The following is a 12338-nucleotide window of genomic DNA, read 5'->3' as shown; positions in this document are numbered from 1 at the left end:
ACTCTTCACAGATGACATGATTTGTGTTCACAGAAATTCCCCAAGTGACTTCAGCAAGGTCTCTGGTACCAGGTCAATATGCAAAAATCGTGTTTCTGCGTGTGAGCACAAGTAAAGAGAAATAGAAATATACAAAATTATGTGTTCAGTAGCATTAAAAACTTCAGATGCCTTTCTGAAACTCATTTTTCTCAAGTGTAAAATTAGGGCCATAAGAAGAATAATAACAATAACAATAATTGCAGCAGCATTAGCCGTAGCTGGGGTTTGTTGAGTACCTACAATATGGCAGATGTTCTAAATCTTTACATGGATTCTTTCTTTTAACCTTCACAACAACCCTTTAATGTTTGTTATGAGGATTAAGCGAGGAAATGTATGTAAGACACTTAGCAAATTTCCTTACATATAATAAATGCTCAATAAATTTTAGCTATATGAAGACAACCATTATTTTAGAGAGATGCATAGGCACAGTTTTTAATAGAACTAAGCTGCTATTTGTTTGGTTTAAGATTTGTAGAATAAAAAATCACACATTATGTTGTTTTTTAAAATTGTAAATAGCTCATTAATTCATTTATTCAGCCAGGGACTGCTCCTGAGTCTAGAAATACACTGGGTAAGCAAAATAAGTAAAATCCATGCCCTAATAGAGTTTACAATTCATGGAGGAAACGGAGATTAATCAAATGGTCTTACAGCTACGAGAATACAGTATAAAAAGGAGTTATGAGAACACAAAAGAGGGAACCAGGCCTGGGCCACAGAATGAAAAGAGGCTTTGCTCTAAAAAAAATCACAGGTGAGCTGAGTTCAGAAGGGTAAGTGGGACAGGGGCAGGGATAGGACAATGTTCCCTGGAGCAGAAGCAGTCTCTTTGAAAGGGATGAAGATTCTAGGTGGAAGGAAGGCTTGGCTTGTTTCAGGAACTGAAAAATGTGTGAGTGGCTGGAGCTCAGAGAATGGGAGGGTTCAGGGATGAACTGTGGCTGCAGAGCAGGACAGGGGATAAGCCATTGATTTCACAGTTGTCCTGAGTGGTGGAATGCACTGTAGGGCTTTATGCAAAGGAAAAGAATGGCTTTATGCAAAGGAATTAGTTCCCCAGCACTAACTGGGGCTCCCTGAGCCTTGGCATTATCTCAGAGAAGGCCTGAGGCAGATCAGAGTTTGAGCCTTCTGAACTTCCTTCCACTTTTATGTAACAGAAACTAGTCTATAGGACCCCCAGAAGGGACAAGAAGGCACTAGTGACTTAGTCAGAAGGGAATGTGAAGCTGGAGGGCAGTCCTACAGTCTGACCCTTTGACTAGGTACTGGATAGGGGTTGAGGGGCGTGGGCTAATGGTGGCTGTGTGTGTGTGTGTGTGTGTGTGTGTGTGTGTGTGCGCGCACGCACGTGCACATGCACACATGCGCATACCACCCTCAGGTCAGGTGGTAGGCTATCTCTCACTCTTCCACACTGTCTTGTCTCTTTCTCTCTCCCTCCCTCTCTCTCTCTCTCACACACACACATTCACACACATATGCACGCCAGTGTCCTCAGCCTGTGCCTGCCTCTCTACCAGCCTCCTTGGTGCAGGGGAATGGGAATGGGGACTTCATGTGCTGTGTGAGTTCCTTGCTACTACTAGTCTCTGAGGCCAGGGTGAAATCTGAGCGTGGGAGTTCTTGAGGGCTGCACCTCTCTCCTCCTTCCCCCCCATTCCCTGCTAAGAGCCTGACTCTGCCTTGTCTTTACTCCTGCAGCACTCCACTTCGGTGAGCATCATGGGCTTTTCCAACACACTGGAGATGGAGTTGTCATCTACCAGGCTGGCAAGGACCCTAGAGCCACAGATCCAGAGCGTGAGCAGCCTGCCTGCCGCCCCTTCCCACATGGTACCAAGCCTGCTGAGCAGCACCCCCACAACTGTGTCCAGCCTGATGAGCAGTCAAAACCAGGCTATGCCCAGCCTGACAGTGGGTCATCTGCCGACCATACCCAGCCTTGTGCGCGGCACACCCCAGTCCGTGCCCAGCCTGATGAGTGATTCCTCCCAGGCCATCACAAGCCTAGCAAGTGATCAGTCACAGGCCAGGCCCAACCTGATGTCTGGTCCCACCCAGGCTATGCCAAGTCTGGCGACTTGTCCTCTGCAGAGCATGCCTCCAGCTTCTGACGTGCAACCAGAAACTGGATCCAGCTGCAGTCCTGGCTCTGGGCGAGCTGTAGGGAGCCTGTGCCCTGGAGATGGGGCTGACCCCTCTCTCGGGAATGCCCTGTGTAAGGTAAGTCCTGGGTAAATACCATTCCACACCCTCTACTCATCACTGGGCAAAAGGGTGGCCGCTGCAGATAAGAGGTTATCCTTGCCTTAGCTTAATAGCTTTATGACCAGTAACAATAAAAATGTCTCATTTCTTTGATTCCTGTTGGCCTTTCGCTTTTGAAAGATGGAAAGTGAGGATTCTACCCGCTTCACTGACTCTCTGAGACAAGACTCCACAACCCCTGGTCTGGATGCTTCCAAGGACTTGGCTATCCCTTCAGAACTAGAGGAGCCAATTAACCTCTCTGTGAAGAAACCCCCACTGGTCCCAGTGATCAACACGTCCATGGCTCTGCAACAGTACCGGAACCCAAAAGGTGAGGCTCAAGTCAGTAGCCTGTTATTTGTGCTGGCCACAAACATGAGCTCAGCACTCCCAAGTGACAGAGAGGTCAGGAGACAGGCTCTAGGTGTGAGGGAGCAGTGTTTCTCTCTCTCTCTGCTCAGTTCACTTCTTCCCTCTAGAACTGACTTATTGGTACCTGTTCTGTTTTCCTCACTGTGGCCGGGGCTGATCCAGGCATGGCCAAGACTTAGCTCCACGTAACATTCCCATGGAGGTCTGGGTTAGAGGTGGGGGAAGCAGGAAGAACTCATCCCAGAAGGAAGAACTCTTCCCGGGAAGAACTCATCCCAAAACTCATCCCAGAAGGGCTAGCCTTGGCAAAATATTTTAGGGAACAGAGCATGTGTGACTTTGGAGTCAGGTAGATCTATCATAGAAAACCAGCTCTGTCTTTTTATGTTTGATCCTGTGTGAGACCCCTAACCTTTCTGAGGTGATTTCTTTCTCTGTAAATGGGGCTAGTGTAACTACTTTGTAGACTACTGGGCCAAATAACTACAGTGAGATCATTTGATGACTTTCTCTGTAGTAACAAGAACTTGCCTTGCACCCAGCAGTCATCTGGATTTATGGTGTGCCTCATAGTAAAGAGAATTTGGACTGGTGGAGATTGGCTCTGATTCTCTTCTCAGCTACCTACATCCCTTCTCAAATGGGACTTGCCTTCTTCTGTGGTAGGCGAGGGCTAGCTGGAAAATTTGTAAGCAACTGCTGAGTGAAAATTTGGGACTTTTTCTGTTTAGTGTATGATGTGTGTTTAGTCTGTAATGATCCGTCTATTTCCCATATATCTAATAAATGAAAATGAAATAATTTTCCCCTTGTTTCTTTGCACTGACTGAAAGACTAACTGAACACTGATTGGTTCTTATTAACTGTGTAATAATGGAAACCTGAATTTTAAATAATCAAATTTTTGGACTGTGCTTGCCCAAGGAAAGTGCCTAGGATAGTGCCTGGTGCTGAGTGGGTGCTCACTAAATGCTAGTATCCTCCTCTCTCCCCACACTTCCCCCTGCCCAGCTACACAGGCTCTACTGCTCTACCCAGCGTAGGGCTACGGGAGCCTCTTTCCTATGTGGTATGAGCTAGATTCTCAGGCAGTACTAGAATATCAGAATTTGGCTGAAAATGCAGAGGCTGGACAGAATGACCCCTGAGAGCACGTAACCCCAGTATATGGGAAACAAGAGATTTCTGAGCTCATTTGGAAGGTGAGAAGCTGGCCCCTCACCCGACCCAACACTCACCCATAGACAGCCTCTGAGTGTTGTTTCTCTTTTTAAAAGAAGGTGGCCTTCTTCTCTCAGGAAGGAGAGCTGTGTTAGGATTGCCACCATTATGAATGATTACACTGTGGGTAACAGTTGTATGATAGCTGTGTGGCCAAAGGTATGAATAGCACATGAGTGGAAGGTATGGGTATTGGGCATGTTGTTATAATGTATGTCACAGGTATTTGTCTTTTGCATTAGAGTATGAGAATTTTAAACAAGGAGCCCTGGAATTGGATGCAAAAGGGAACCAGAGTATCAGGTAACAGGCTCTTGGCCCAACCTCCCTCTCCCACCCCTCAACTTCATGTCCTGGGAGGTTGGCACAGAAAGTCAGCACACTTGATGACTTCACTAGAAGCAGAAGTTTGCCTGCAACTGTCTTCTTCAACTCCCAGACCCTTGAGTAGGATCTGTGTGGTTGGGAGTCTGGGATGCCTGTGGGAAGCTATCCTGGCTCCTGCACCAGAGGGCATGTGCTCTGTGTGAAGTCCTCCCTCTTTAGGAATCCCCTCTTCTTTGAGCAAACAGCTCGCCGGGGGTGGGAGGGAGAAACATGGGCCTGCATGGGGTGGGACTGAGGAGATCTTGAGCAGCAGTTCAGTTGTCGGATCATGGTTGAGCTGACTTAGAGGCTGGGGTCAGAGGAGGCTCCCACTAAGACCCAGGGGTGTCTCTCTTGCCACAGGCCCTTCAACAGCGAGCCTAAGATTCCCTATGTGCGACTGGAGCGGCTCAAGATCTGTGCTGCCTCCTCGGGAGAGATGCCTGTGTTCAAGTTGAAGCCCCAGAAGAATGAGCAGGATGGGAGCTTCCTGCTGATCATCGAGTGTGGCACTGAGTCCTCCAGCATGTCTATTAAGGTACCACTCTGTTCTGTCTTGTCCTTGAGCTTGGCCCACCTTAGGAGCCTCTCTTCTTTCTCCACTTCATTCAGAATTCTGGCTCTGGCCTTGTCCAGAGTCTGAGTGGGGCTGCAGACTGACCAGACTTGTCCTCGGCTGCCAGGGGCTTGTGAGATGCATATCAGGAGGCTCAGCATTCTTGGGGCTCAGCTGGCCTGGGGGCCTGGAATAAATTGGTGCCCAGGGCTTATCAGTCCCTCCTCTCCCTCCCTCCACAACTTGTTGGTGCTGTGCTGACTGCTCAGACTCACTTCTTCTCCAAGGTCAGCCAGAACAACATGCCTGATGCCATCCAGGCCCCAAGTCTGGGGGGAAGAAAGGTCACTGTCACTTCTCTGGCGGGGCAGCAGCCACCAGAGGGGGAGGGTGCATCTCCTGAAGAACAAAGACTCATTCCTCGGACCCCTGGAGCCAAGAAGGGGCCCCCGGTACCAATAGAGAATGAAGACTTCTGCGCTGTGTGCCTCAATGGGGGAGAGTTGCTGTGCTGCGATCGCTGCCCCAAAGTGTTCCACCTTTCCTGCCACTTGCCGGCCCTGCTCAGCTTCCCCGGGTGAGTTGTGCCAATCTAGGGCCATTGGCTGCCTAGCAGGGTGATCTTCCAGGGATGACTATTCCAGGCCAGGCCCACAGAGCTCCTTCAAATGGGCTTCCTCCCCTCTCTGGGCCTGCATGAATTGCAGGTATGTGAGTCAGTGGCCCTACTGCCTTGTGCCTTCTATGCATGGATAGGAAGGTGTTTGAAATTTGAGTGGCTGTTTTTCTTCCTCTGTTCCCAGTTTCTTCCTACACACACAGGTTTGTCCCCATACTCCTCTCTCAGCCCCTTGCTAAATCCAATTTTTTTCTGGATTCACTCCATCCCAAGTTAGTGAATTTCTTTAAAGCTTGTGGTTAGGAAGCCATTCCCTACAGGGCAGGCCTAGGGACTGAGTCTCCCATACCATTCTCTCTCTCTGCCTCCGTCTTGGAGCAGAGGGAGAGGGGAGGTGGCTCTGGGCCACCTGCTGATGCCTAATTTGGCCTCATCTGCCTCTGCAGGGGAGACTGGGTATGTACCTTGTGCCGCAGCCTGACCCAGCCCGAGATGGAGTACGACTGTGAGAATGCCCGCTATAATCAGCCTGGAATGCGGGCCACTCCTGGCCTGAGCATCTATGACCAGAAGGTAGGGAGGGGTTTCTGAAAACAAGGTTCCCTGCCTGGGGCAGCCTCCCTGTGCCAGGGGCTGAGGCGTTTCTGAGGGGGATGGGAAGTCTCTCCAGGTATCTCTCTGTTGGGCTATGCCTGACAGCTTGGCCCATGGGGGTTTTTGCTATGGATTCCCTTCTGCCAGCTGTCTTCCTCTAGTCTAGCAGGCTGTGCTGTGCCTTAACGTGTTGGCCCACGCCCTGTGGGACAGAGCTGACCCCGCTGGAGTTATCAGGGTCACTGTCTTCAGTTCTTGAGATGGGGCCAGGCCGAAGTAACGTGCTGCCATTCTGGTTTCTGCAGAAGTGTGAAAAGCTGGTACTGTCCTTGTGCTGCCATAGCCTCAGCCTGCCCTTCCATGAACCTGTCAGCCCGCTGGTAAGGAAGGCTTCCTGTTTCTGCCGGCTCCGAGGGCCCTGGGCCTGAGTGTGAGTCCAAGTGCTACCCTGGGGCGGGCTCAGGTCATGGCCGCTGGAAGTCTGATTAATCCGTGCATGGGCTAGCGGACTCAGTGTGGCCACTGCAGCCCCCCAGCCCAGCTGCTGCTACACCACACCTGACTTGACAGTGAAACATTCCTCCTTCTCTCTTTTTGTCTCCTTTCTTCTCTTTTCTTCTTGCTGCTGTTCTCTTGTGTCCTTTCACATCTGTTTCAACTCATTCTCCATCTCTCTCTCTTTCTTCTCTGTACCTCTACTTCTCTCTTCCTGCTTTGCTTCCCCTTCTTTGCTCCCCCAAGGCTCGGCATTACTACCAGATTATCAAGAGGCCCATGGACCTGTCAATCATTCGGAGGAAGCTGCAAAAGAAGGACCCAGCTCACTACACCACCCCAGAGGAGGTGGTGTCAGATGTCCGCCTCATGTTCTGGAACTGTGCGAAGTTCAATTATGTATGTCTTGCCTGTTTTCCCCCTCCTCTATTTCCCAGTGACCCCAAGACTCATGCCTGGATGGGGGATATCAGGTTTGGTCCTGAGCTGCCATAAGGACATGGGAACCTTTTAGGGTCTCCCGTAGTGAGTGTTTAAAAGCTCTCTCCCACACTTGGGCCTCAGTGTGGACTCAGAAGGAAGAAGGGGGGAATGCTAGTGGTTGGCCCTCTGTGGGTAACTGTCAGAGTCACTTCTGCTTGAAGAGATGGTACTAAACTGGTTATCTTGAGTCTTCAGGAGAAAATGTCACATTCTAGACCTCCAGGAAACCTAGCCAGGCTTTGTGCTCTTTGTATAGCTCTTGAGGGACCTGGAAGAGATGGGGTGGTGGATACGGGCCAGACCATCACTGCTCTCCTTCCCCTTCAGCCCGACTCAGAGGTTGCAGAGGCCGGCCGCTGCCTGGAAGTGTTCTTTGAGGGCTGGTTGAAGGAGATCTACCCGGAGAAACGGTTTGCCCAGCCAAGGCAGGAGGACTCAGACTCCGAGGAGGTGTCAAGCGAGAGTGGGTATTCCACTCCGCAGGGTTTCCCATGGCCCCCCTACGTGCAGGAGGGCATCCAACCCAAGAGGCGGCGGCGACATATGGTAAAGAGTTGCTGCCAGCTGGCAGGCAGGTTGTGGGGCCGGTGGGTGGGCAGTCAGGGGGCACCCAAGCAGCGTGTACAGAGCAGCCTAAAGCAAAGCTGCTGGAGGCATAGAGAGTACTCAGAAGGAACCCTTGCTCCCAAGCCTGTAGTCTAACAGGAAGTCAGGGCAGTGCAGGGCTCATCAAGTCTCATTACCACTGAGGCTTGAAACTCAGAGAGGTGGATGCGTCTGCCCAGGGTCACCCAGCAAATTAACAGCAGAATCAGAGTGGGGAGCCAGGTCTCCCAATTCACAGCTCAATGCTGATTCTTCTCCACTGTGGTCCCCAGAAGAAGAGAAACATCTGGTCTCAGGGCCTGGTCTCAAATTCCATTTGGGAGAAAGGAAGGGATATTTTCACCCCCTTGGTGTAGAGAAGGAGGGAGAGGTGTTGCTCACAGTAGAGAGAGCGCTTCTGACCTGTGTCTGGTCCCACATATGCAGACATGGGACACAGTTCAGTGCTGTTTCATTCCACTGAAATGTCTTGCCTGCCTGCCTGCTGTGTGCAGCCATCCCCAGTTGTTTACATCACTTGGCCCACCATGTTTAGTGGCTGCAGTGAGTTTTGCTGTTGCATTCCTGGGGCAGAGGAAAACACTTTGGCTCTGGGGAGTCCCAGTCTGGACACTTTGCCTTTGCACGTTAATAAGCACTACCTTTGGTTATTTTGATTCCACACACACATATTTTTTTTCTTTCAGGAGAATGAAAGAGCAAAAAGAATGTCGTTCCGCCTGGCCAGCAGCATCTCCCAGGTGTGAGAGCTGGCGGTACAGCGAGCACTCTGGCAGCTGGCGCCCCATCCTGTTGACCACTCCTCCCCACCTTTCAGCTCATTCTCTTCAGATCGTGGATGTGAGACAAGTCTTGTCGAGCTGTGTAGTGCTCTTTGCCGTTTGCATCTTACAACATTCATTTGGGAGCCATAGTGCATCCACTACAGAGAAGATTTCAGTAATAAACAGCAAAGAGGGAGGTGTTCCCTATTACCAGAAAAATCAGATGTGTGGGGTCCACTTGACAAGACCAAGTCTGGTCAGGCTTGGGAGGACTTAACTTCCTTGGTGACTGCTCTCTGCTAAGGAGAGCAGACTTTTCTCAGTGTGTAAGGCTCAGGAGCAATGTATCTATCTGAAATCCTCCTGGGTCCAGAAGAGGGTAAAAGAAGGGAGAGAGGTTCTGACATATGGCAGGCCTGTGATCCCTGGCCCAGCACAGCCAAAGACTGTCACTGTTTGCCTTTGCTTGGCCTGCCAGGACAGGAAGCTGCCCTGGGCAGGGTGATGGAGGCTTCCAGAGGCCATAGGTCTCAATTGGTGCCTATTCGGGTTCTAACGGTTTTCAGGGTATTTGTTTCTCATGCTCCCTGTCCCGATGTTGACTTAGGTGGCCACTATGAAAGTGCTCTAGGTGGTATGTATGGCATTCTTGACAGGGCCAGGTGGCTGTGCAGGGACCACCGACAGCTTCAGGCTCAGACGTGCAGGCTTAAGGAGATGTCAACTTCAGAGCCTGTCCTCTGTGCCACTTACTTTGGGTTAATAACTCTTCTTTAGTGTCAGAACCTGCCTTCCTAGAAGTGATTGTCAGTGGCCATCCCTTCATTGTCTCCACTCAGAGATCTGGAGCCCGAGTTCGAGTAAACCTGAGAGTTGGATTGGGCAAGGGGAGTGACCCAGAACTGGCTCGCTGTGCTAGGCTTCTCCTCTGTCGTAGAGATCCTAGTTCTCAGCCTTTCCACGTTCGCAGAGCCAAAGATCAGAAGTGAGTTCTCGGACTCACTCACCCCCAGGCTGTCTGCAGCCCCCAAAAAAGTCAGGACTCTACTGGCAGCCCTTTTCTGTTGGAGGTTGGAGAAGGCCAAAGGGACTGCCAGGAGCATGGTGTAATCATTCATGGGGGAAGTTCTGTCTAGGGTAGAGAAGAGGAAACTGACAGGTGAGAAGCTAGTGTCCTTCAGTGACTTTGAAGCAACTTCAGGACATCACTTCTCCGAGAATGCAGAAGGAAATGTTCTAGAAGCCACGGGAACAGGAATTCCAGACTCTATCTCGGATGGAGATGGATCTTCATGGTCCGTGTGGGGTGTTTGGGGAAGGCTGCATAGGCAGATGCTGGGGGTCAAGCTACTTCCTCAGCCAGGACTTGGTTGAGAAGGACCCTATTGCTGATGGTGTTGGGGGAGCTGCAGACCTGGCGCTTCAGTGGCCTGGCCCAGAGACATCACTTTGTCGTGGCTTGGCTTTATTTTTGCTAAAAGATGAAATTTAAGGAAGCTGTTGTTTGTAGGGCCTTTGTTAAGGGGAACATTCTGCTCAGAGAAAGCTCTGCTTTCTTTGTCAGTTGGTGGTGCTGCTCATTTCCTTTGCCACCCAGGCTGAGAGGCCATCCTCCACCGGCCATTCTTTCACCAGCACCTGCCAGGCTCTCCTGCACAGACAGGCTTCCATAATCCCGTTTCCCAGTTTGGGGTAACTAAGTCTTTCGTGCTTCACTAGCCAGGCAATCTTTAGACCTAGCCCTCTGTTCTTTGGGGCTCACATGACTCTCTGGCTTGGGCTCTGGCCACTTTCCTTTCAATGTTTGAATCGTTTTCTCTGTTTAGTTGACTTGGCGAGGTTCCCTCTGTAATTACCTCATGAATTCATGCTCTAGGTCATCTTTCCTGTGTTGTGGCCCCCATTTCCACCTTCCCTGAGTGAGAATCATGGTGCTTTGTGTCAGATAGCCAAGTGAGGGCTGTGACAGTCTCAAACCTGACTGAGATCCTTCCACAGGACCAACCGAAGACTACAAATATAAAGCAGAAATGTGGGGCTAAATGCTTAGCTCCCCTTTTATTCGTGAAGCTCCTAGCTGGGTATAGCCTGCTGGGCCAGGGGATCGTAGTAACGTAGTCGAGAGTCACGTATTCCTTTCCCACCGCAGAGACCCTGCATGCTGAGAGGCCCACTTTCGGCACCTGAGCAGATGTAGGGTATCCTCCCTGCAAGGGTGCAAGGCCATGGCCCGCCACACCACCCCTGCACTGCTTACCCCACACACTGCCCTCCCCCAGGCTTTTCCTGTGTACTTAGCACCAATGTTTTGTGTCATGGTTTTTGGTTTGTTTTGTTTTGCATGCAGAAAACAGAACATGACTTTTTATAAATTAAAAAAAAAAAAGCTGCTAGCTGAGTGACTGACTTCAGTGGCTCTTCCTTAACATCTGAGCTGTTCCTGCTTTTGACTCACTCCCACAATGGCCCCTTTTGAAGTCAGGCAAGTCCTTTGGCCCTTGACAAAGTCATGAAATGGAAATACAGCAAGTTCCGGGGCCTCACAGTATAGAATGCAGTCCTAGAGGAGAAGTTGGGCTCCTTGGACGTGGGAGAAACAGGAGAGCCAAGCGGCTTCAGTGGAGGCAAAGGGGGGGTTTCAGTGCAAACACTGCTGCAGGATGAATTGCAGAGTCCTCTTCCAGAACGTGGGCAGGCTGGCCCTACCTGACTCCTAATAATTGCCAACTATACCCTCTGCAGGTCCTCCTCCCACAGTGGCAGCTGCTGGGCCCTCTGTAGGCTCTGCGCCAGGCAGTCCTCACCATCAGACTCGGTGGGTTCTGGCTCCCTGTGCCCTCTTCTGGTGACAGCTCTTTGCCTTGCTCCTAAGACCTAGATCCCTCCTTATTTGTTCCTGGGCTCCGCTCTGCTTCCTCTCTGACTCCAGGATGTCCCTGTAGTTTTCCCTTCTGAACCCCCCCAACACCTTCTGGATCACCATGCCCTGTGCTTCCTCTTCTGCTTCTCCCTCCCTCCCTGCTGTTTATTTAAATGCCTGCTCCTTTATCTCAGTTTCCTGACCCTCTCTCTCTCTTTCTTTGTTCTCCCGGGTCTTTCAGCCTTCTCCTGGTGGGCTGCTTCCTCTCCCTACCCTGAACCTGTGGCCCATCACACACTGACCTTTTTTATCAGCATCCTGAACTTTCTTATCCTCTCCATCTCAAAACTTCCCCTGAAACTGCCAACCATTCTCCATTTTCTGCATCAGCTTATTTGCTGCTCTATCTTCCTGGGTTGCTAAACATGACAGATTCAGAGTTGACACCCTCAGATGGGCTGTCAGCATTGAATGGGTATCTTTGATGTGATTGCGTTGCTCTCTGTCCACGCCCCTCATCTTTGCTTTCAGCCAACAACTGACGTCACTGCCTATTCACAGAAAAGTCCCTAAAGCAAGAACCTCCTTGCCCATTGGCTCCTTTCTCCTTCCCATCTGTCTGTGTCTACATCCCTCCTCACATCCTTCCCTTTTGCTCCTGTTGGGTGCTCTGTTTCTTGAATCCTGCTGTATGGCCTCCAAGACTTTGCTCTGCCCCTCATCCACTGCCCCATTTGCTGGGGTCTTAACTTCCCTCTCACTGGTGCTCCACATAGCCTACAAACAAGCAAAGGTCTCCCCAAGACTAAAGCAAAACGCTTAGGGTATGTTGCCCCTTATACATTTTCCTTATTAGCCAAGTTTCTTTTTTTTTAAATTTTTATTAAAAAATTTTTTTAACATTTATTTATTTTTGACAGAAACAGAGCATGAGTGGGGGAGGGGCAGAGAGAGAGGGAGACACAGAATCCAAAGCCAGCTCCAGGCTCTGAGCTGTCAGCACAGAGCCTGACGTGGGGCTCGAACCCACGAATCACGAGATCATGAGCTGAAGTTGGATGCTCAACTGACTGAGCCACCCAGGAGCCCCCAAGTTTC

General features: G+C 50.5%; 1 protein-coding gene across 2 annotated transcripts in view; it reads left to right on the top strand.

Moving 5' to 3' along the window:
- TRIM66 (tripartite motif containing 66) overlaps nucleotides 1-12121 on the top strand; it is a 59078-nt gene extending 46957 nt beyond the window's left edge. For both annotated transcript variants that reach the window (XM_030332499.1, XM_032595124.1), the window contains exons 11-20: nucleotides 1756-2277; nucleotides 2443-2635; nucleotides 4140-4200; nucleotides 4627-4801; nucleotides 5107-5396; nucleotides 5885-6011; nucleotides 6338-6412; nucleotides 6774-6926; nucleotides 7338-7556; nucleotides 8303-12121. In XM_030332499.1, coding sequence (XP_030188359.1) covers nucleotides 1756-2277; nucleotides 2443-2635; nucleotides 4140-4200; nucleotides 4627-4801; nucleotides 5107-5396; nucleotides 5885-6011; nucleotides 6338-6412; nucleotides 6774-6926; nucleotides 7338-7556; nucleotides 8303-8362 — 1875 coding nt within the window. In that variant the 3' untranslated portion in view covers nucleotides 8363-12121. The remainder of the gene's footprint in view (nucleotides 1-1755; nucleotides 2278-2442; nucleotides 2636-4139; nucleotides 4201-4626; nucleotides 4802-5106; nucleotides 5397-5884; nucleotides 6012-6337; nucleotides 6413-6773; nucleotides 6927-7337; nucleotides 7557-8302) is intronic.
- The last annotated feature ends 217 nt before the right edge of the window (nucleotides 12122-12338 follow it).

Source organism: Lynx canadensis, chromosome D1 (assembly GCF_007474595.2).
Source record: "Lynx canadensis isolate LIC74 chromosome D1, mLynCan4.pri.v2, whole genome shotgun sequence".
Classification (NCBI taxonomy): Eukaryota; Metazoa; Chordata; class Mammalia; order Carnivora; family Felidae; genus Lynx; species Lynx canadensis.
Note: the sequence above shows the minus strand (reverse complement) of the source record. Positions and strands in the feature narration are given on the sequence as shown.